This window comes from Mustela putorius, unplaced genomic scaffold (genome assembly GCF_011764305.1).
Source record: "Mustela putorius furo isolate JIRA1106 unplaced genomic scaffold, ASM1176430v1.1 tig00003859_pilon_pilon_pilon, whole genome shotgun sequence".
In the NCBI taxonomy this organism is placed as follows: Eukaryota; Metazoa; Chordata; class Mammalia; order Carnivora; family Mustelidae; genus Mustela; species Mustela putorius.
The window spans coordinates 23,001,767-23,026,904 of record NW_025422011.1 but is presented as its reverse complement, the minus strand read 5'-3'; the positions used below and the strand labels follow the sequence as shown (position 1 = coordinate 23,026,904).

Sequence of the window (25,138 nt, the reverse complement as noted above, 5' to 3'; positions counted from 1 at the left end):
CCCACAGCTAAAAACACTGGCACCCTCCTGAGAGAATCCCTGTGTACCACATCTACGAGAACATTTCCCATTTTGGATTTTGGAGTAGGAAGGGAAATTCTTATTCAGCTGGGGCTGTAGAGCCTCGTGCCAGGGCAGGAATGGGGTGTGTAGGGGCTGCGAGAGAGGATTTGGATTGGTGTTTGGATCGGCATGGAGAAGGCGGCTGGAGCTGCAGGCGGGAGACGTTGGGCTGCGGAGCTCCGCGTGCCTCCCGTGCCCTGGCACTCTGCCCACCTGTGGCCCATGGGCGCTTGCACGGGGGAGGAGCTAACCACCATTCTAGGAAGGGGTAGTTTGGGGAGCCAAAAAGGATATCTGCTGGTCAAGTGAGACCATGCCAGAATAGGAGAAACTCTCCAGAAGCCCGATGAAGCCCTCTTTGAGTGAATTGCCACGAAGGTGCTATTTACAACCCGGAAGGAATCACTGACTGACCACTGGCAGCTCAGGTGGGTCACCCTAGGACACGGCCGGGAGCCAGGGTATTTACAGCAATGACAAAAGACCAATTTCCCCCCCAAATCGACCTTTTCGTTTCTTGAGAAAAGCTTCTGGAAATGGGGATTGTCATTTTAGCCCTTAGTTGCAGATCTGGTTGGGGAAGGTGGTAGCGGGCAGATGGGCCGCGAAGGACCTTGGAGCCAGAGAGCCGTTAGGAGTTCAGGAGCGAGCGTTTTCAGTGATTCACTTCAAAGGTGACATTAATGTTGAATATGCTCAGAATAAAATCTCCAAAGAGGAGGAGGTCAGGTTTCAAAAAAGCACGGCAAGAAGCCACACCCCTTTCTTGGAGCTTCTGTGCAAAGTCTGGAGTTAAGGTGTCCATAGAGCTTCACTGTTCCTGCTCAGTGCGGGGTCGAAAGGCCAATGGTTGTGTGGTTTCCCCAGGAACCCCTGAAGCAGAGACAGACACCCTGTGGCCAAGGCAGATGGAAAAATGCCAAGGGAGACCTCCCCAGCAGTGACTCTGGAACTAATGAGTTAGCGAGCATGTACTTAGATTAATTCATGTGATCTAAGAGCTGATGGTGGGCTTTTTTGGATGGTGGAAATGAGCAGAGGCGAGGGGGAAAAAAGCATCATATTGAGTTCCAAATTCTTACCCCTGTCAGAAATCTTCAGGGTACTTGTAGTAATGGAGCAAAGAACCTTCTCTAGTAGCCCTGGCCAGCATAAATGGCCACCCTGACAGGTGGCCTGACTCAAGCTGGTGGGATGGGAGGGGGGTGGGGGGGTGAGGTGGGAAGGGGGGTGGGGGATGGGAGGGGAGTGGGGGGTGAGGTGGAGGGGTGGGTGGGAGGGGAGTGGGAGGGTGAGGTGGGAAGAGGGGTAGGGGTGGAGGCTTGGGGGTTACTGCCCCAACGAGGGCACCTTATTCATCTCTTAGTTCCTGCTGATTTACTTGAGACTAAAGCTGCTTTATGATTTCTTCCTCTTTTAGCATGTTGTGGAAAATATTTTTTTTCTTTCTCTTTCCCATAGCCTAGCGAGATGGGCCCATGTTCCTTCCTTTGCAAACATAGCGACCAGGCCTGCCTTAACGTAATAGGCCAGTCACTTCTGAAAGGAGCCCTGTAGCTAGCTGCCCTCTCTCCTTCAGCTCATTTGGAAAAAAACAAAACCGCATGTTTGAATCTTTCCAAGCCTCCTTGCCTTCGCCAGGTGCAGACTTGTATCAGGCCGAGTCCCCGTCCTTTCCAGTATTAAGTCATGCCCCTCCCCTTTGACCACTGGAACCCCAGTAAAGGAAATTTACCTCTCTGCCTCCCCTCATTCTCTCCTCTTCTCATTCTTTCCCTCACTCTGTCTGCAGTTATGCTGTCCCTTTGGTCCCCAAATACCAAGTCCGTGCAGTTTCTGGGACGAGGTAATGTCCAGGCCAAGACAGTCCTTTCTTGTTGAGCCTCTGACAGTTTGCTAATTAACAGGATGGTGGACACTACAGCCTGTGTTGAAGCTGGATATTAATCCACTAAACCAACTGTTCCTTACATGGGAGAGGAGAACATCTCATCAGGAGTATTCTCCTGTGGTTGTCATCGAGCTTTGCAGGCTGGGTACTCCTGGAGCTCCTTCTAGTGTGATGATGGGGAACCCAGATTACTGATAAAAAGTTGTATGAAGGGGCGCCTGGGTGGCTTAGTTGGTTAAGCCTTCCGCTCAGGTCATGATCCCAGGGTCCTGGGATCGATCCCTGCATCAGGCTCCCTGCTCAGCAGAGAGCCTGCTTCTTTCTCTTTCCCTCTGCCTGCTGCTCTTACTTGTGCTCTCTCTGCCAGATAAACAAATAAAAAAAATCTTTAAAAAAATTTTAAAAAATTAAAAAAAAAGTTGTATGAAGATACCCCAAGGTGAATTCATGCTTAGAGCTGTTTGCATATCCCCATGAGGGGAAGTCAACTCTGTTATGAACCTGGGCAAGAAGTAGCCAGTGCGGTTTTCTGACCTGCTGCACACAAGCTTAGCCAGAGGAGTATTGCTTTCTGCTTCTCACTGCCACAACTGTCTTTTTGCCCACAGAGCCACGGGAGCTTACCTTTCAAACATTAGCTGTTCACCCTAGTAATTGCTCCATCCTCTAATTTAATGAAAACCCATTAAACCGAAACAATAATTAAAATGAGACATCATCTCTGTAGGAGGTTTGCATATTAAAATCACTGTGCATTTCAATGCAGGCAGATTTTTATTCTTGAAAAACCGCATTTGGAGCAACATGTAAAAATGATTTATGAGGAATAATCGTAAATTAAGAGAGCATAGCTGTTAAACACGATGCCCTACTGTTTACTATTGAATTTGAGAAGATACGGCAAGGTCAAGGCCAGTACAGCATTTAAAAAGTCTTTTATGCCCAAGAATTAGGACTGTGCACAATAGGGAACTAATTATAACTGGGTCAGCTTACTGCTTCAAACTTCATAACCATGCTAGAGATGAAACTCAATATATGGAGGAGTTTAGGGTCTTGGAGGAAGAATTTTCTTGTCTTGATTATGTTGTCATTAAGGAAGCTGTGCAGAAAAGCAAAACAAAACAAAAACAACAAAACTTCAGAAATGGACTCAGAAAGCACATATTTGCCTCTTGCTGAAGGTAGGATCTTGGACAGGTCCGTTTTCTGGGAGTCCAAGGCAGCCTCTCTAAAGCGAGGCTGTTAGTGTCCACTCAGTGGGTTGTGAGGACTATGGGCTGTAGTCCTGTGTGTGAACACATTGGCCCCTGTTGAAGCTCTGACTTGAGGGTGTAGCTCTCCAGGGTGCCTTTGCAAATCTTTGTGGAAAAGTCCTCGAGGGAGTTCTGGAAGTACTTAGGAAGCACGTACTCCATACTGGGCAGGTACCATGTATCTTTATTTCTACTGAACCATGTGGGGTTTAGTATTTAAAAAGTCTTTTATGCCCAAGAATTAGGACTGTGCACAATAGGGAACTAATTATAACTGGGTCAGCTTACTGCTTCAAACTTCATAACCATGCTAGAGATGAAACTCAATATATGGAGGAGTTTAGGGTCTTGGAGGAAGAATTTTCTTGTCTTGATTATGTTGTCATTAAGGAAGCTGTGCAGAAAAGCAAAACAAAACAAAAACAACAAAACTTCAGAAATGGACTCAGAAAGCACATATTTGCCTCTTGCTGAAGGTAGGATCTTGGACAGGTCCGTTTTCTGGGAGTCCAAGGCAGCCTCTCTAAAGCGAGGCTGTTAATGTCCACTCAGTGGGTTGTGAGGACTATGGGCTGTAGTCCTGTGTGTGAACACATTGGCCCCTGTTGAAGCTCTGACTTGAGGGTGTAGCTCTCCAGGGTGCCTTTGCAAATCTTTGTGGAAAAGTCCTCGAGGGAGTTCTGGACGTACTTAGGAAGCACGTACTCTATACTGGGCAGGTACCATGTATCTTTATTTCTACTGAACCATGTGGGGTGGATGGTATTACCACTGTGTCCTAGGTGAGAACACTCCAGGATGAAGGAAGTGGAGTTAACCAGGCTCTTCCAGAAGGTACGTGGTGGAGTGGCATTCCAACGCCAGCAGGGCCAAGACTGGAAGATGGCAAGGCAAGGCAGGGGTCATTGTAGTTGGCCCAAGACTAGGGCTTGAATTCCAGCTACACTACATAGTAGGAAACTTAACTCTTTGTATTTGTAACTCATAAAATGGAGGTAGCATCACCTCTAGCGACCTCACGAGGCTTCTTGGCCAAAGTTAGGTTAAGTATTCAGCTTGATGTCTAGCACATAGCAAAAACTCCCGTGTTCTGGGTGTTGGCTGGCTGGACCTAGATTGTAGTAGCTGGAAGCCCCAGAGACAATGACTGGTTTTCAATCTAAGAGAAGAGTGAACTGGCCATGGCTTGCCTCCAGCCATGGCTGGCAACCCCTGCTCACCTCCCCATTGCCTTCCTCCTGGGCCACAGCCGTGACCAGCTGCAGCAAGAAGTCTCTCGTGGGGTGGTTGCTGGTGTCGTTTGGTCTTCCAGCCCTACAGGACCCAAGGCCAGCCTCTGCTGTGTTCCACATAGACCAGAAATTGTCGTGTGTGTCTTATGTGGCATGTACTGTTGGAAGAACTTAGTCTGTATTCATCGAATCTTCAAACTTGCCCCAGGGGGTAGATGCAATCTTATTCCCATTTTACAAATGAAAAATCTGAGGCACAGAGAGGACCTTGGAGAAGTTAACCTGTCTGCTAAGTGGGAAAGCTGGAATCTGAACCAAACAGTTGGGATCCTACACTGCCCCTTAATGGTAGGATTAAGTCTCTGAGGAGGCACTTTGGTCCTGTTCAGGTTATTTTGGTCCTGTGATGCCTCTTGAGCATGCCTGCTTATGGCTCTGAACTAAACTACTCCCCTTTATCTATGTTGGTGTCGTTTGTTAGCCCCTCGTGACTAGAAGAGGTCTTAGTTTTGTGTTCAGAGGAGTGCTCTAAGTTTTAAAGGTAGTGGGCAAGGAAATAAATGGATGAATGGGTAGATGCTGGAGAGCAGGGCCAAGGACTGCCCTTTTGTCTTTTACAAGACCCTGGAGAGCATCCTATGGTGGGAACAATGTTTTTGCTTACACTTGCTGACCTTTTGTGCCTGTTTCTTCATGCAGTATGGGGGGCATGCCTTTGGGTTTATCTGAGTGTTGATTAAAATGCTACCCAAAGAGGTTGTACTCTCAATTATTGCCAAAATAGACCTCCTCTTGAGTTACCATGGGTAGGGGCTCTGTGCTGCAGTGCCCCAGCGGGCTATCCTGGGGAGCTGACCAGCCTTCCTTATTGAGGAGGGACACGGTATTCCATAGGAGGTCAGACCTGGTTAAGATTGGCTGCAGGGAGCATCTGATGTCCTCATTGATTTAAGAGACACAATTATGTGATTAGAAGCAAGGTGATTGGTGCTTATTTTCTTTTGTGGCTTGCTCTGATTATTTCTCCTCTGTTTTTATAATATATTCTAACACTTTAGCAAACATTTTCTTAAAGATAATTCTCTGATTTGGAAAATCAGGATCTGTGGAAGAAATTTTACATCATCTCCCAATTATTGATGGGAGCTCTTGATGGCCGGTGGTCAGTCCTATCTCTGGGCCATGTGTCACTAAAACTAGATCTTAATGTACACTTATATGCTGTACATGTGTACATCTTGGGCATCATTGCCTGGATGCTTCCTATGTTCTAATACTTCTGATATGCTTGTTCTATATAATTTTCCATTGAGTATATGTAGTCTGATTTAACTGTTGGTCGATAACTTCTTTGGTGTACAGTGCCATCTTTTTTTTTATTCCTCTAAGTTTATTGAGCTATGATTGATAACCTAGTATCAGGTGTACCACAGAATGATGTATGTATGTTTTGCAAAATTATGAGACAAGAAGTTAACACCCATTGCCATCGTTAGAAATTTTTTCTTGTGATGAGAACTTTCAAGATCTACTCTTCCCTTTTCAAATACACGACATATATTATTGTCCCCATGCTGTGTGTCATATCCCTACCACTTAAGCATCTGGGAAATGGAAGCTTGAACTACTTACACAACGTAGTCTTAATCCCATGAACATCTTTTCATCAGTCTCTTGTTTCCTGGCTCTGTGACTCGGTTACAGGTGGGGTTCATGCTTTACATCTCTTTACTCGGAGGTGCCCAACTGAGATGGGGCTGGAGGGATGTGGATCTGACAGGAGACTGGATCACTGGCAGGTTGTGCTGGATGAGAATGGCTCTTGGTATGCTAATTTCTTAGTGACAGGTGGGTGCCTTGATTGTCCTTACTGAAACTTGTAAAGGTTTATAAGAACTTGAACTGCCTAAACATGCCTATTTAATAAGTAAAATTACGGAGATACCAGAATCTTTTAATGGAGCCATATAGTAATACAGTGTGTCACAGAATTCTTAGGTGGAGTCCCCCAGTGGAGGAGTCGGGGATGCTCAGATAGCTTTATTATTCCTTAGGCAGCTCGTTATTTTGATGTACTTTTTTCAACAGGTTGGGGTTCTGGTTGCGTGTCTTTAGTAAACCTCCTTTGTTACACTGTGCTCTAGATTTTAGAGTCAAGACAGAGACTCAAACTTCTGTTCCATTAATCATCTCTATGCCGGGCACTCTGTAGAGTGTGGAGAATATATTGATAAACCATTCCTCATGGGATTTACAGTCGGTGGGCATGCTGGCCATTAATAAAATGATTATATGCAATAAAATGATCACACACAAAGCCTTGGTGGTTATGATAAATACAGTGAACACCTAGTATAGGGAATCTGAGCCGGCTTGGGGTGGTCAGAGAAAGCTAGCCCGAAGAATTGACAATTAAGCTGGTACCCAAAGAAGAGTAAATGGAGAGGGAAATGTAAGAATGTTACGTGTGGAGGAACATGGCCCTGGGAAGAAAAAGGAGCCTTGTGTGGCTGGAGTACAGGAGTGAGGAGGGGTGAGAACAGGGAAGGGAAAGAGGATGGCCAAGTAGGCAAGGGCGCCAGGCGAATGCCACGGAGTATCATGGCGGACTCTGCTGGGGCAAGACGCCACCTTTATCTCCATTGACTTGCTATGTAAAGCTGTAAAACTTCTGTGCCTCTGTTTCTTCACCTGCAAAATGGGGGAAATGATATTTAGCTCAGGGATTGTACAAATAATTTGCTCATAAATATTGCCTAAGTACAAAGTGTCCAGCGCTGAATGTATGATGAGGATTTGTCCCTATTCCACTTGAACCAAGCGTGGAGCTCACACACCTCCGTAGCAGATGTAGCAGAGTGAGGAGTGTAGTTTGAGAAACTGGCCTGCCAGGTTAGACTCTCCTCTTGGCTTAGCCCAGTGTCTTTTAGAAAATTGGTAAGCTTTAGTTTTCTCACTTATAAAGGAGGAAAAATAACAGTGGCTACTCCTAGGGTTACTGTAAGTGGTATGTGCAAAGCAGTTAGCCCTCTACTTGGCACCACAATAAACTGTATACACATTTATGCGTGAGTCTGCTTCTGGAGCTAATGGAGGTTTAATGGGATGTCATTGTGTGTTTGCTAGGGAAGGTAGAAATCCTTTACACGTTAACCAGGAGTCTCCTAGCATCCCTACTTCTTTCTGCTTGTGATTTCTGCTTCTTTGAAAGCTCCTTGGATCGATAACCTTAGACCTTCTTAAAGAAGGGCTGGAAATGACGGAAAATATGCCGCTTCCTTCTCCCCCTCCCCAGCCGGCGTTGCCCCATGGACAGTGGCGTGTTATGAATTGGCGAACTTTCTCTGTACTCCTCAATGAAAAGCGATTCTATTTCAAATTGACAAGTGTTGCTTGACCTTTGGGGGTCAATCTTACCACGAGCTTACATGGGACTTAGGCTGGAAGGATGTGCCAAGTCTCCATCTGGATTCTGTCATATGTGAGGTTCTCTGTTTAAACATGATGTTATTACTGAGATGTCCCCCAAATTCTCCATCCGTCAAGGCTGAGGCGGGCTGCCCAGGTGTTTCTTTTGGCATGTTTCTGGCTGCTGCTGCTTTTGCCCCTTCTGCTTGTCCATCGGTGGGGAGTTTCCTCTGATACTACGCAGAGTAGCTTCTGTCCTGCTGGACTTCTGGTGAGAGGGATGCTTGCAGAGAAAGAAAAATGCTAAGATAATGGAAGACACATGGGTGTTCACATCTGCACAGCAGTCCCGCAATGAGTGCCCTCTTCTCCCTCTCTCTCCTGCCTGATAAATGCTTATTCTTTTTTTTTTTTTTTTTTTTGCCTCTGGTTCAAAGCTCTGTCTTCCACCCTGTCCTCCCCAGCCTCCACTGCCCCCTCCTTCGCTGGTACATTGCCCTTCTCTACCTGTCCTTCCCAGGTGGGATAGGATAGACAGCAGCTATCCTCAAGGGCAGGAACCGTGTTTCCTTGGTGCCCAGCAAGCACAGTGCCTGGCACAGAGGAAACACAGGTATGTTTGACAATGAAAATCCTCATCCTATCATCAGGCAAAAGGGCAATGAAGCTGCTTCTGTAATAGGCAGAGAAGAGTCTGTGAATAGCCTCATTTAATTTCTTCAATCCCCTCCCTTCATCCAGTACTTTTTTTTTTTTTAAACTGATGCTTAATCATCATGTTATCATTTTTAGTCTTTAAAAATGACTAGGTAGAGCCATTTCATCCTAGGAAAGAAAAAAGCACTTAACCCTTGCTGCTGATTTAGCACTTCTTAACTAGATCACATAAAACCTCTGGACGTTTGGAAGGACAACTTTTTTAATGTAAAATGTTCACTGTAAGTGGTGGTGGTTCCTTCAGAGGTCACAAAACCACTTCACCAACCAAATTCAGATGCTTGAATCATGCGGCTTTTTTTTTTTTTATTAAAGATTTTATTTATTTATTTGACAGAGATCACAAGTAGGCAGAGAGACAGGCAGAGAGAGAGAGAGAATGAGAGGTGGAAGCAGGCTCCTCGCTGAGCAGAGAGCCCGATGCGGGGATTGATCCCAGGACCCTGGGATCATGACCTGAGCCGAAAACAAAGGCTTTAACCCACTGAGCAACCCAGGCGCCCCTATCATGCGACTTATTAAATAAATCCACAATGTCCAGGAGGAAGCATGGGAAAGAAATGGAGTAGGATAGGGTCCATGCTATGGAAAGGATGTGCCACCAAACTGGATTCCTGGGTTTTGCATTGTTCACGTGTTCAGTCTTTGCCCCATCAGCTTCTTTGCTGATGCAGAGGTTACATGGACTGGAGCGGGGGTTCTAAGAAGGTGGAGTTCAGCAGATGGGAGGTGCCTGGTGTCAGTGCATTTCCACTCTTGGGGATGGCAAGTACTCCTGGTCCCAGCTGCAGGTGTGCGTCAGTCTGGTGAGTTGTGATGGGTTTGGTTAGCATTTCTCAGGCAGAGTACACGTGGGGCCAGAATGGGATTGGAATGAGTATCCAAGATAGTTATCCGATTTAGGGATGATCTAGCTGTCATTTTGAAGGTGTTGTGATTTGTACATTATGACTTGGTTCTTCCACCCCATTCCTTTCCTCGGTAACATGCTCATTCAGTCCTTTTTATCTGTGTTCAACACATTTAGGTTTCGTTTACTGGATCTATGTTGAAAAACACGTTTTACAGGTTTCTAACTTGCTATCTATATTTAACACTTCCTATGAGCTCTATTCATCCTGCTTGTTTCTCTTGTTCTCTCTAGCAGAATTGAATATTCTCCAATAATATAGAAAGCACATCATAATGGTTGCATACGGCAGTACAATACTTACTATAGATTCTCATTAATTGGCTTTCATAGGTAGCTCATTTAACTCCCGGAAAGAGAAAAGTAGGTGGACCATCACTGGTTCCAGCAATTGATAACTTTACATTTATGTTGATTTGGAAAATCAGCAGAAGAGAATTGTAGAATTGAGGTGTTTCATAGGTGGAAAATCCCTTCAGTCCTGCCCTTTGCTAGGTGGCTAGCAGCAGGGTATGGTGATAAACAGAAATGAGTCCTGGAGAGAACTTGAGCCCCATAATCTCCAGTCATGTCTAGTTTCAGATATGGAGTGTGAGGCTCAGAGAGGTAAAGTGTCTTATCCAAGATCACACAGCTAGTTATCTGTCAAACTTGGTAGTCTTCAGTCCCTTGAAACCTGGTTCACTGTTCTTGCCTCTATGTTGTAAGAAGTGAAATTAATATCTGGTGTTCTTTTGGCAGCTGAGTTATGGTAAGCATTTACTTGAAAGAGCTTTTCTGAAAATGAGAATGCTCATAAAGTCTCCCATGTTTGAAAATAGATGTTTTTTACGTTTCACTCTGGTGAGTGCTAATGGGGGTCTCTTTATTTCAATGTGTCAGTTATTCACAAAGAGAAATGAGAAGTCGGCAGAAGAAATGCGCAGTTTTGTAGAGGGGTGGGGTGATTAGTAGTGTGGTTTTATTGGATTAGACTGTTAGATGGGGTGTCCTATAAACAGGAGGGGCTGAATTGGCCCTGAACATGCTTTTCTTTAAACTTAAAACCACAAACATGTGACACGTAACCATTTATTTTCTCCTTTTCTGAAAGGTATCCTATTCTTTTCTGACCGTAATCTTGGTGGTTCTTTGAAATAACAGCATACATGATAAAAGTAAATGGAAAATAAATCCAGGTGTCTTTATTGGATGCCTGTTTAATACCAGGCATTGAGAACTGTGGATACAACGTGAATGAATAAATCTGCCTGTCCTTATGGAGCTTGTAGTCTAGAGAGGGGAAGAAAGGAAATACAGTAAAAAACAGAACAAACATGAAATGAGTAATACAAAGAAAGAGTACAGTAATTGAGTGGAATGGAGAAAATAACCAGAGTGGTGTATTCAATGTTTCTGGAGAGCCTGCTTTGGAGGGAGTGACCAGGAGTTGCATTTGCCATTGGAGCTAATGGAGCCAGGCATGGGGAGGGTGGGGGAAGAGCTCTGTGGGACAAGGGAAGAGTAGTACAAAGTCCCTGAGGCAGGAGTGGGCTTGGGTGTGGAAGAAGAGTATGGAATTGGGAGACATAGGCAAGTCATTTGGTATGTGACCTTGTGGGCCATGCTAAAAAGCCTGGATTTTTGTCCTGGGAGGACTGGGAAGCCATGGAGGGTTTTTAGCAAGAGAATGCAAGGATGCTGATTTAGGTGTTAAAATGATCTCTTGGACTGCCGTGGAGAATGGAGAAAGCAAGGCAGTATGGAAGCAGGGAGACCAGTTAGGCTGTTGGAGGTGCCCCAGTGAGAGGTGCAGCTTGGAGAGGAGTTTGAGTGGAGTTGGGGGGAAGCGGACAGATTTCCAGACCTGGGCATCCTCATGATTTGCTCTTGGATTGGATGTGGAGAGTAGAAGAAAAAGAGGGTTGAAGGACAACTTCTGGTCTTTTTGGTTTGACCTGGGTGCTGCCATTTACTAAGATTGTGAGCTCCAGGGGAAAATCGAGGGCTGGGCAGAGGGGAGGACAAGGGTTTTGTCCTCAGCATATACAATGTGAAATACTTACTAGACCTTCATGTGGAAGTAGTAAGGATATTGAACGTGTCTGTTGAAGAAGAGACTGGGTAGGGATGCCTGGGTGGCTCAGTGGGTTAAGCCTCTGCCTTCGGCTCAGGTTGTGATCTCGGGGTCCTGGGATCGAGCCCCGCATCGGGCTCTCTGCTCAGCAGGGAAACTGCTCCCCCTCTCCCCCCGCCTGCCTCTCTGCCTGCTTGTGATCTCTCTCTCTGTCAAATAAACAAATAAGTAAATATCTTAAAAAAAAAAAAAGAAGAAGAGATTGGGGGTGGTAGATATATACTTGAGTGTCATTGGTCATGGAGCTGGAGTGATATCAAGAGAATGGAGTGAGAGGTGAGGACAGTCATCACTGATGTGCCTGCTGGAGGAAAGAGCTCTGAATATCGTGGCTGACTGGTCATTGTCCCTTCGCATTGGGCTCCTGCTTTAGAACCTCTGATGAGCTCTCTGGGCCAACACTGCCCATCAGTTAATTCCTAATAGACAAATAAAGAAGGAAACAGCAAAAAGGGCAAAAGTAAACATGTAAATCTCAAGAGCCACGCACACGTGTATGTGTCTGTGGCACTAAATTTTAGGTGGAATTTATTAGGACTTGTACCCAGCAGTATAAAAATGTTAATAAACATTTGCTAATGATCTCTAGTTGACAAAGCGATTACTTCATACATTTAATAGATCTTGAATATTGTCCTGCAAAGTCTTTGGCTGGGATTTTGTAGAAGATGTTAAAGCATTCCCTGAGTGGCACTTAGCTCCACCCTTGACAAAAACTAAAAGCCTGCCACTTAACACTGAAGTGATGAAGGCCTTTCTTTGGGTAGAAAATCAAATGTCTTAGGTGGGTTTTCTGTGAGTAGGTCCTCCACCTGGGTTAGGTGCCTCCAAGATAGAGGACAAACGTCGCTCCCTGCCTCGCATAGCCTAGACTTCTACAGATGGAAGATGGTCTTTCCAACAGTAGCTCGAGGGATTACCCGAGGATGGAGAGGCCTAGAGAAATCCCCTGGTTCCCCTCTCCTCCTCTACCCCACCCCCATTTTGGAGATGAGAAGACTGAGGCCCAAGGTCAAGAACTTGAGGATTGTTTTACCATTAGAAACCACTCTTCAGGATGAGGTTCTTCAAGGTCCCTATAGTCTGTGATGTTGCTTGGGCCACAGATATTTTGAGGGTCTTGGTTATTTCTCCAGGAGTTTAAAAAACGAAGTATTTCTGCAGAGGATGGATGGGGTCAGGGCATGGGAGGAGGAACCAAACATTCCTTTGGTATTCATTTGTCATCCTCTGAAGTTATAATTCTGCTCTGTTGGTGGTGAGTTTCTGATTTGAGGGGGTGAGTTGTGCGATAGCGAGAACACCTAGTTTATCATGATTGGGGCATGGAGGGGGAGGGTCGGAGTATGAAATGATGAATGTCTCATTAGGCAGAACTTGAAGAAAGCGATTCCTGGCCAGGAGCACGATTAGTTGGACTCCCAGTTCTCTAAGCCTGCTGAATTGACCTCCGCTTTAATATTTCAGGAGTGGAGTCATCCACTCCATGTTTACAGAGAAATCCCAGGCACCTTTAAAGATCACAGATTGTTTAATCAAAAGTGGAATTGTCTGACATTATCAACACTAGTCAGTCTCTGCTGGGTCCAAAGCAAGGACAGGTTTCTCTCTACGCCTCATGAAGAGAGACCGAGTCAATGGGGAAAAGTCCTGCTGGGGCCTGCTGAGTGGAATTTAGGACCTGCTTTAAACACTGGATTCTCTGAATTGAGGATCCATTTATCCGATGGTCTCTCAGCTTTTTTACAGCAACTTCATCTGCTTGTAGTCGGCCGCCTTGCTCAGTGTCCCATCACAATTTCTGTCAGAAGATCACTGGCTGGCCCACGATGAACTTGTCCAGGTGACAAGTGGATACAGTGACGGAAGTGGCATTTCCGGTTTCTGTGTTGAATGGGTGCTGCCGGATGAAGGGGTGGGTGGTGCCTGAAAGCAGGGTATCAGTGGGGGAGGGGGGCGAGGGGCATGAGAAATGGAACCAGGATCCTCTGGACATTTCTAATTGTGTCTTTTCTCTTTCTTCCTTACCCTCTCCTTCGTTCTGTGTCCTTTTCCTCCTCCTTGTTCTCTGTCCCCCTGTGTTTCTGCATTTCCTTCTTGACTCCTAGATACAGACAGAGAGATCCATGCGGCCCCTCATGTGAGTGAGAAATTAATCCAGCTGTTCCGGAACAAGAGCGACTTCACCTTTTTGGCCACCGTGCAGCAGAAGCCATCGACTTCAGGAGTGATCCTCTCCATACGAGAGCTGGAACACAGGTAAGCTGTACTTTCGAAAGTGTACTTAGAATTAATGGGCTATAAAAATGCCTTGGAATTGGGAGGTTGTATCTCTAAGAGGGCATGTAGCTAGCTGAGACCTTGTTGCTGTTGAACACACTGATGAATTTTCTTTGCATTAAGAACTTACTTTGGGGGGTGCCTGGGCAGCTCAGTGGGTTAAGCCTCTGCCTTTGGCTCAGGTCATGATCTCAGGGTTCTGGGATCGAGCCCTGCATCGGGGCTCTCTGCTTATCAGGGAGCCTGCTTCCTCCTCTCTCTCTGCCTGCCTCTCTGCCTACTTGTAATCTCTGTGATCTTTGTAATCTGTGATCTTTGGGAAGCAAGAGGTGTGTGGGGTCAGTCATTGGCACATTGTGTGTAGGGAGGGGGCTGCGGAGCTCGGGGAGGGCAGGGAGGAGCAGTACTATAGACATGGGCACCTCTATAGCCACTAGAGAGAACAGAAGTGTCTGGGAGTTCACCGATTCCCCCAGGCAGCCTGTAGTCAGTGATTGACAGAATGCAGGAGTTCAGAAGCCTAGTTCCTTTGCCTTGGAGGCCTTAAAGCCAGACTGGCTCTGCATCTTGATTAATTCCTCAGTGGTACCTGGGATTAGACTGAGGCTTCCAGGTCCTGCTACTCTCCCTGCCCCCACCCCCCAACACTTCTTAGGAAATCACTTGTTCTCAGGTTCATGTGTCAGTCTGCTTCTGGGAACCTGAATTCAGGTAAACCTATTCAGGTGGACCTGTCAAGAGCAGAGCTCTGTAAAGGCAGTTCGGGATGCTAGGTCAGTGGTTAGGGAAGAGCGCACAGAGGGGCAACTCTGGAAGGGCCAGAATTCTGGCAGGTCAGGAAGTCTTGAGGTACTGAGCAGGAACAGGGTGGGCAGTCAGAAGAGAAATGCAGGAAAATGTAATTTTGGGGGTGGAATGGAGAGGTGCAGAAAACAGACTAATGAGGCTGGTGCATAGGCTCTCCATGCGCCTCTTTCCAGAGGTGAGGATCCAGTGTCCTTGTTTCAATGGTTGAACTTGATCTCTGCCTCAAAGGGATGTGACGGACCCCAATCCTTACATAGGGAATGTTGTCAGCATCAGAATTTGGCTGTTTCTGAGTCAGCCAGAGAAAGTGAGGTGGCACGTGTTGGGGAGCTGGTACAGGTCAGAGGCCAAGTGTTCTGTAGACGCGGAGAAGGCGTAGGAGTCCTTGTTACTCCAACATGGAGGTGTCCAGCCAGTCTCTGCTTCACAGACCTGGAAGGGTCATGTACTTGCCAGCCCCCTGCACCCCCTCCTCCCGGGGCAGCATGGAGGGGTTGGGTGTGAGGGTGGCCTCAGTAGGAGGGCCATACAAGAGTCCAAGGATGGAATGTAGAGGGTCTTGAATCTCCATGAAAGCAGGGGGGGGGGACCCAGGGCGGGTGAGAAGTGAGAGGAATGGCAACTGTTGTAGTAGAGAGAGCACTGACTGCAGAGCCAGCCTGATGGGGCCTGGAGTTCTAGGTCTCGCTCTGCTGCACCAGTGAAGGTCTCAGAACTCCCTTTCCTTGGGATGAAGGGCGGTGGCCATCTACTTGGCAGGGTTGCTTGTGACGGTGGAAGAGGATAGGGCCTGCAAAGTGGACTGCCCTTAAATATACATTTCTTCTGGTCTAAGTATAAATCTTAAAGCTACTACCTGGCTTTCTCTTTTGGATTTTTTTTTTTTTTAAACCCAACTCCTTTTAAGAAAGGTTTAAAAAACAATTTGTGTGGCCACACGGTCATCTGATGCCCCCTTCCCTTCCCTTGCAGGTTTCTAAAGCAACCTGGGGGTCCTTGAATGGAGAATCATCTCAGCATTTTTCATTGTAATAGGAAAACCTCATCTTGATTGAAAAAATAATAAACATAAGGAAATGGAGAATTCCCCTCCCCCTTGGAGTTCTGTGGTGCCTTCCTCCATGTTTGTTTGCTCTAATCAAGACTTGGAATTGCCAGAATCTGTCATGCACTGGCTATGGTCAGAGAGACTACCTGGTTTCCACACTAAAGCAGATGTTCACCTAGTTAAGGAGACCTGGCATGTAAGAGGGATATATGATTGTGTATTTTTAGGAATTCAGCTATTACAGTCCAGCAGTGTTCCTATCTGTAATAGAGAATCTTCCATCACTTCTCAGATTTCTTCCCAGGACAATGTCTAGAGGAGCAGATTGTCTTGGAGACATTGATCATGGACCTCCAACCAGATATAGAAGATGACCAAGGATTTGAGGCTTTTGATTCAGTAGTGGAGGATTTAGGGACAGGATAGGTTAGATGGAGAAATTGGAATCTGTCAGGGATCTAACAGCCTGCCTAGAAGGTGAGACTCCACAGTTCTTTTCATGGTTCTTTGCCATATGATCTTCTTTGTATCACTCATGATCCAAGTGAATTAAAAATGTATCTGCCACAATTGGGATATTGGGTTTCCCAATATGGGAAAGTGGGCACTTGGGTTTCCAGACAATTTTGAAAATGTTTCTATTTCACTATTTTTCAGTATATTCAGAGTTGTGCATTCAACATAGTCCTCCACAGATTTCCATTACCTCCCAGAGAAATACCACACCCTTAAAGGTGCCCCTTAACCATCTCCCCATAGCACCCCAGCTTTAGGTGACCACTCATGTCTTTTCTGGCTTTATGGATTTGCCTGAACCACCCAGACGCCCCTACTATTTCAATTCTTAATGAGTTAATAAGTATGTCATGAGTTTAGTGTCCAGCATTTAGGACAGTGCCTTTTATCAGTGCTTAAAGTAAAACTAGTTGCTACTATCAGTATTGCTATTGTTTTTAATATCGTTGTAATACTCCTAAATACAACATTAGTAAGAGAATTCAAGGATTTTCCCCAGGAAGAGTTCAACATTATGTGATTACGTGAATTGCAGATTTCCTCCTTTTCATCTCTCATCTCAAAAAGATACCAAGAAAGAAAATGTAACCACTATTCTTTTTTTTTTTTTGGTCTTTCAGTGTATCAGAAAAAAAGCTACATACATACATATTTATATGTAAGACAGATTGATAGATAGAAACGACCAGACATATCAAACAGATTTAGGAACACACTGAAGACTGGATTGGCTGCCGTCTTCCTGTCTTTTGTAAGGAACTTTAATCTGTTTTTTTATTCCTCGCTATTATGGAGATTCTAGACAATGGAAGACAAAAATGGAATAGCTGTTTAAAATAGAAGAAACATTTTCAAAATTCAAAATGGTGTAACTTCAATCAAGGAGGATCATCAAAAAAAGAATATACAACTCAAATGCCAGGGACCTAGTATACAATGGGCAAATGTTGGCTTGGGGTGGGGGAAGGCTCTCCACACAGCTTAAAAGTCCAGATACCAAAACCAGACAAAGGTATCAACCACAGACTAGTAGCTCTTCTGCATATTGATGTTAGAGTTCTCAATAATATACTACCAAGTCCAGGAATCTATAAAAGGGATTATACAACATGATTAAGTGTGGTTTATCCCAGAAATGCAATCTTGGTCCAACATCCAAAATTTAATTAATATAATACACCACACATCAATAACAGAATAAAAACATGATCATCTCCACATATGCAGAAACAGCACTTGGGGAGCGGAGCAAAGAAAAAAAAAAAAGATACCCTTTCAAGATAAAAACCAACATACATCGTAGGCACAGACTCCGCAAACCAGTAACGGAAAGCAACTTCCACCTGGCTAAGAACATCTAACACAAGCTACCATCACACTCCGTGGTGACGAGCAAAGCGGTCCTCCTTCACAGCAGGCACAAGACTACTTGTTCTCACCACTTCCATTCAACACTGCTCTGGAAATTCTAGCCAGGCCAGTTAGGCAAGAAAATAAGGCAACCAGGTAGAGCTAATTTTCTTTCTGTCCTATCTGCAAATAACAAGATCTGGTATGTATGAAGAGCGCTTCACTAAGAAACTAATGAGGTCGGCAAGTCTGCATCATACAAGGTCCAACGAAACGTCAGGTACATTTCTGTAAAGTAGCAATGAGCAAACAAAGTGAGATTATGAAAACAATTCCCTTTATCATCTGATGCCACTATACTTTAAAAAGCAAAAGTCATGCAAATGCTGTACTCTGAAACTATAAAACACTGTTTAAAATTAAAGAGAATATAAAAGGGAAAGAAATTTCATGTCAATGAAATTGACACCAAATGGCAATACTCCCTAAAAAAACCCTACAGATTCAACGTAATCCCTTCGAAAAATCCAGCTGACATCTTTACAGACAGACATTAAAAAGCTGGCCTAGGGGCACCTGAGTGGCTCAGTGGGTTAAAGCCTTTGCCTTTGGCTCAGGTTGTAATCTCGAGGTCCTGGGATCGAGCCCTACATTGGGCTCTCTGCTCAGCGGGGAGCCTGCTTCCCTTCTCTCTCTGCCTGCCTCTCTGCCTACTTGTGATCTCTCTCTGTCAAATATATAAATAAATAAATAAATAAATAAATAAATAAATAAAAAAATCTTAAAAAAAAAAAAGAATTGAAATAATAGGGGGGCGCCTGGGTGGCTCCGATTTGTTAAAAAAAAAAAAATCTTTTTTTTAAGATTCTTTTTAAAAAATCTTTAAAAAAGGATTTTTTTAAGATTTAAAAAAAAATAAAAAAAATTTAAATAGTATTTTTTTTCTGTGTGAGCTAATTGGAGGCTTTGTGAAATACTCTCTGGACTTGAAATATATAGGTAATCCGTCTATCATAAATATTTCTGGTAGAGTCAGCCTGAAAATGATATGAGCTGATACTTGTATTTGGGAAGGCTGAGAAATCTTTCATGACTAAAATGTTCATTTTCCACTTCTTACGGTATTAGATAATTTTAAACTTTGTCAACTTATGTTTTGTCAAAAATCCTTTCACTGAGCCCTGTTTTCTGGGGGCAGAGGGTTGGACAGTCTGTTCTCTGTTTTTATATATGTTTGGTTATATCTTTATTTCATAATGTGAAATACAAGTATTTCCTTCTTGGCCAGGCTTATCAGGGGACTGTATAATTTATTGGCTTTTTAAATGAAACCATTCTTTGTTTTATTGGTCAAATCTGTTTTTCATTTTAAATTCATTGATTTCTGCTTTTTTACCTCCTTTTTGATTACTCTGTTTATTTTTAGTAGCTTCTTAGATGTTTTCAGTGTTTAGCAAGATCACTGAAGGCTTCATATTTTCTTGTGTATTGTTTCAAATACAGGTCACTGCTATCATTCTGTACCTCTCTGTACTTTCCTGCAGTTGTTAATTTTAGTTTGACTTCCTCCTTGATCCAAGTTGGGATGTTTAGGTTTTCAATCACTTTGAAAATTTTAATGTGTGACTTCTGGGTTTTTCTGAAGAAAACCCAGAAAAATAAGTGGGGAGAAATTTTAGACTTTGGAGATTGCTGAATTTTTTTTTCTGGTGACCTTACACCTTTAAATATGGCACATTTAAATGGATGAGTAGCTCTTGTGTATGTAGCTACAGACAGATATAACTTCATATGTGACACTTTCCAGTTGTGTTACTCAATTTCTGTGTGCACTTATCTGCTGGAACTGTGTGACCTGAGAGAGGTAGACTCCCAACTTCTAGGATTAGATTTTTGTTCTGTTCTCCTGGAGTAGGTTGAAGGGTCAGATCTGGAAGGGTCATGTGTGACGTGTTCCACATTGCATTGGCCAGGACTGGGAAATCGGGTTTTGCATTGTGGCAAAGAAGCGAGAACATGGGCATTGGAGTAGCTATGCAGTCTTGCTCTCAATTGTTGGGGATGTTTCCAGTGCAGTCTGTGCCCAAATTAGGAAAGTAGCCTAGTTGAGAGACTGTCACAGGGTTTTCTTGAATATGAAGTACTCTTACATAAATAGTATGCACTTAGCAAGTCTAGAATGTTCCAAAGATTCATTTTCTCTCTCCCTGGTCAGGAGTGCTCAGAAATTTCATGGACAGTTTCAAAGGTTCACATGGAATCTCTTATCCCAGGCACAGAGACTGCCTGGGATATGTTGCATCTTGCATAAGACGGTGAAAAGGGTGAAGGTGTTGGTATCTGGAAACTGAAATGAATAGTACCTTAGGATTTTTGTGATGATTAGAGCTACTTATAAAACCCCTAGCTTAGTTCTGGGTACCTAAGAGAAAAAGTGGAATTTTGATACTGTGGGGAAAACAGGATGCAGAGGGAGGCCAGATAAGCATATAGTTCCTTTTCTTCAGTTCAGTGGTTAAAGGAAAATAATGTCTATCACCCAGACTCTTTGGTAGCGTTCAGTTTCCAGTCAAAGTTCCCTTCGCTGATGGAGCACAGTGGAGGAAGAGCATACTGGATCTGAACACTGTCCCCAGCCTTCTTGGGCTCCATGGGAAGTGATCATACAGTTGTCTTTTCCAAAACCATTGGGCAGAAAAACTACATTTACTGTTCTGGAGTCAGTTTCCAGTTTCTACTAGGCTTCTGGCTACTCTCAGGCAAGGCCATTATTGATTTAATGGTGGAAGAGTTCTTTTAATGGCTGAATAGTTTTCTTAGCCAAAGGCAGCCATCTCTCTCACCTGGTGGGGATCCAGCAGCCAGAGGTGGATCATTGGGGGGAGGTTGTGATGCCTTTAAACCAGGAGTGAACTTCTTGGCCCACCAATATGTGGAAACTCCCTAGGTAACTGAGTCAGGTGAGTTCCCATGAAGATCTTAAGTGAGGAGATAATGAAATGGAAAACTCAGGTATAGGGAGGACTGATGAAAATGTATCTGCAGGTAGCAGTTGAAGTATAATCTTATGTAATGGGCACTCTGTTATTCTAGATTTGTAATTTGTGATTTGGTGGGGGTGGTTTTGTTTTTGTGTTTTGCAGTTACCGATAGAGCCCTTAGAAAGAGTGACAACTCTTCATATCCATTGCAGATTTGAGGTTTATTTTTCCTGATTTATGTGTGTTAATACAGAGCTGTGCTAAAATGGAAAGCTTAATTAACATAGATTAAATCTAATTGAACGTTCTGCCAGTGTATGCAAATCTGTAAGATTTAATGGCAGATCTTCTGTTTTTCAATTGTATTCCTAAATTACAAATAAAATTTCAGCATCGTTAGACGGCTGAAAGCAAGAGGTCTAAGACAAAGCTTTCTGTGCAACGGTTCTAGGAGAAGATGAGGAGGACATTTCTGGTTTCCTAAGGAAGCCTCTCCCCCTCATCAAAGGAAACCTCGGATTTCAGAAGATACCGTTCTCATTTCCAGAGTTCTTTGCACTTCGATGCCAGGTACACCAGGAATTGAACCTAGGACTCTGAATTCCCAGATGTGTGAGCTGTAGGAGTTCATTTGCCTCCGTGTGTGTTCGTGTAAAGTGAAGGTGCCGGTTAGCGCGTCTGGAAACCCTGAGAGGACCAACAGCAATACTTGAGGGAATGGTTCCTCCTATGTCTCCTGTCAAGACCCTCAACAAATGTCCTTCTGCTTCCTCTAAGGGCTGCTTTCCACATTTATTAGTTCTTCCCCAGATACTACAGAAGGAAAAAGGATATATGGGGACCTTCTCACCATTTGAAATAGTGATGAGGTTTTCACATCAAGAGATTGTTGTAAACTAAAATAATGGGTTCTCCTAACAGAATACATTTTGTAATTTCTAAGCGGGCTTACCTTTGTAATTATGAATGATTTAAACCAATATTTATTTTGTACTTTCAGATAATTGAGCAGCAGAATGGAAGGTAGGAGGTTGGGGAGAGGATATTCTTAAGTGTGTTACATGGTTTGGTGAAGCCAGCCCAAGAGAATGTTCTCCTGGGGCAATTAAAAGTATATTTTTCAGGGGTACCTGGGTTGCTCAGTTGGTTAAGTGTCAGACTCTTGGTTTCGTAGGCTCAGGTCATGATCTTAGGGTCATAACATTGAGCCCCTTGTCAGGCTCTGTGCTCAGCGTGGAATCTGCTTCAGAGTCTCTCCCTTTCCCTAAGCCCCTTCCCCCAGGCTTGCTTGGGTTCTCCTTCTAAAACTCTTATAAAAAAAAAAAAAAGTGTTCAAACTTTTTAGGTAAACTTGGATGTTTTAATTCTTTCCTCCAAGAAGATACAGTATAAGGTGTATTTTAGGTGTAGGGGGGTGCCTGGGTGGCTCAGTTGGCTGGGCATCTGCCTTCGGCTTGGGTCATGGTCTCAGGGTCCTGGGATCGAGCCCTGCATCGGGCTCCCTGCTCAGCAAAGAGCCTGCTTCTCCCTCTCTGCCTGCCGCTCTCCTTACCTGTGCGCGTGCTCTCTCTCTCTCTGTCTGTCAAATAAATAAATAAATAAAATCTTTAAAAAAAAAAAAAAAGTAGGTGTAGGGGCACCTGGGTGGCTCAGTGGGTTAGGCCTCTGCCTTTGGCTCAGGTCGTGATCTCAGAGTCCTGGGATCGAGCCCTACATGGAGCCCCACATTGAACCCCGCACTGGGCTCTCTCCTCGGCAGGGAGCCTGCTTCCTGCCCTTCACCTGCTCGCCTGCCTCTGCCTACTTGTGATCTCTGTCAAGTAGATAAATAAAATCTTAAAAAATAAATAAATAAAAAGTAGGTGTTTTCAGTTATTACGCGGCTTCTGTTTGGGAAGAAGGAGAACAACATTCAACTTTGAATCTTGCCCTAATGTAGATCCAGCCATGCTGCTTTTGAGCTGCAGGTTGGCGGCAAGCCTCCATATTCTGAACAAAAACTGTTCGAGGCTTTGGATTTAAAACTATGTTCAGGTTGGACTGTAAGCTCCATTTTCCACCTTCAGGAAATAGTGATGGAAACACACGAAATGCTGTGTGGTGCTGCACCCTGGCACACAGTGCGGAGGATCATTAAGCATGAGGACGTGTGGCTAATACTCTGACAGGAGGAATCCAGGATCTTGTCCTTCCCAAAGCTTGAAAAGTCTGCTCACTGAGAGCTCGGTGTAATGGGTAAAATAGAGTAACTAGAAATCTGTCAGAAGACAAGTGGGAGAGGGTTCTGGGTGTGGCATGAGTGAGATGAGAAAGGGCAAGAGATGAGCCCTCTCCTGCGTTAAAAGAACAGGGAAAATGCATTGTTAATGGTGGGTGGGGACAGCATAGGTAAGGTGGGCGGGGCAAGGTGTGGAGATAAGGGAACCTGGAGAGTCAGGCAGGAGGAGGGAGGATGGTGAATGGCTTTATGGGCCGTTGAAAGGATTTGGCCTTTCCTAGAGCAACAGGGAGCCGTGGCAGTGACGGAAGTGCAGCTGTGGCACGGCTTGTTTTTGGAGGATCATCCCTGGCTGCTTAGCGGAGAATGGTATGGCTCAAAGTTGGTGACCAAAGGCCAGTAGGAGGTTGCTGCAGCCGTGAAGAGCCTCGGTTGTGGCTAAGAGAATGGGTCCTAGATGAGGTCAGATGATGGTGTTGCAGAGGGAAGGAAGTTGATTAAGAGATAATTAAGAGATAGGGTGAACCAGGTCTAGTTCAATATAGAATGGTGGGCGTCGGACAGGGAGGAGTCCGGGGGGAGGCCATCAGTTCTAGCTCAGGCTACTGGGAGTGATTTGTTCTAAGGTTTGGAAGGTTGGGGGAGGGTAAGTTATCCATGTTCATGTGCCATAGTGTAGTTCCTTAAATTTACTTTGTTTTGGTTTTTAGTTGAATAAAAACCTAGAAAAGCTAAAAAGGGTAATAAAGAATGGGAAGTAGTTTCTGAGAAATGGGGTCACTTGCTTCTGAATGGAGGAGGTTTCTTGGAGGAACCAACTAAAAGCTAAAAGTGTTCATCTAGAGATTCTCCCCAATGCCACTAGACAAGAAACCTGGAATCTGGGCTTATCCTTTTTACTTTTAAACCTTGCAGGGTTCAGGCACAGCTTCAAGGGAAAGTCTCCAGGCTGCAGTGTGTATTAGCAAGGGGTAATTTGCAGATGGACAAAAATGAGTGGAAGGACCTCATGTCAAGGAAATAAGATTTTTGAGGAACACACTAATTAAGTAAAATTTAAATCTTTGTCAGAAGAAATGAAACTGTTCAGATGACTTTTGACCTTAATTGAAGACCAGAAGTATCCTAGCAATAGATTATAATGTTTTGGGCAAATTGCTCATGCTTGCATATATGCATATTAGATTTCGGATTGCCTAGTGTCTGAGAAATGGAAAAACAGCAAATGTAGCAATTAACCTTTACTTCTTTAGTAAAAAGTCACAGTTTCATTAATATTTATGCATAAAATCACTTAAGTTCAGTGGAATTTTAGAGAATTGAAATGGTCGTCTTTGACTTTCCTTGGACTTAGTTGTTGTGAAACACTTGAACGTCTGGGTAGTAGGTGTTCATTCATTTGGTTCTGTGGCAGGAAATAGGGGCAGCTAAGCCTTGTCACGGTTGGAAGATTGAACCCTCTGGCTTGCTGAGTTCTGGGTGGAGGGCACTCCAGACCGTCAGTCCATTGACGAGGGTGGTGCCATGGCAGGATTGCTGGGCCTGCGGTCAGAAGACGTGGGCTCAGGTCTCTGCTTTGTCCATGAAAAGCAACAGCCCTCGATCAGTCCTCTCCCTGTACCTCCTCTTACTTGTCAGATTGGAATTTATCTGTCCTCAATTACTAATGCATTACATATTAATCTGCAGGCAAGAACATTGGAGTCTGCAGTGGTGAAAAGGACATGCAAGTGACTTGTGTTCAGGGAGTTTGCTTTCTCCTGGGGCAAGTCAGATAAATGTGGACAAAAATGGAACCTAAAGACAAAGGTCAAGGAGGAAAATAGAACAGAGGAGGGATGAGTAACAGGTCTGTGGAGAATAAAGGCTGCCAAAGAAGGTTCCATGAGGTTGGGGCACTTAGACTGGACCTAAAGAAAGAGCCAACTAGGAGGAAATCAGAAAGACGAGTGTCCCACGTAGTGGAGACTCGAAGTGCTGTGGTCCTGTAGCAGGATCCGGCCTGCTATGCTTGGGGGATAGACTGAGGGCTGGTGTGTATGGGACTCTGTAAACTGAGCGCGAGGAGAAGGAGTGGTTGTGGGTGAGCGGAGGCCGGCAGTAATAGCCGTCTTGACAATTTTAGTACGAGAGTGCTTCCAAAATGACCAGGTATGCTATTTATACAGGCCACATAATTTCAGGGCCCAAATCCCTTCTCGAACACCAGCCATAGGCCAAGAAAATTGACCCATTCATGAGAACTGTTTTTTGGAAATCAGAATAACTTCCCAATAATTTGAAACTACAATTACATAATTTAGTAGAATAAAGGAACTCAACTACTGTGCTTTGTTTAGGTCTGC

The 25,138-nt window shown here is 44.4% G+C and overlaps 1 protein-coding gene across 2 annotated transcripts in view; it reads left to right on the top strand.

The window, feature by feature from the left end:
• Positions 1-25,138, top strand: part of NELL1 (neural EGFL like 1) — an 831,926-nt gene that overhangs the window by 61,586 nt on the left and 745,202 nt on the right. For both annotated transcript variants that reach the window (XM_004752144.3, XM_004752143.3), the window contains exon 3: positions 13,702-13,852. In XM_004752144.3, coding sequence (XP_004752201.2) covers positions 13,702-13,852 — 151 coding nt within the window. The remainder of the gene's footprint in view (positions 1-13,701; positions 13,853-25,138) is intronic.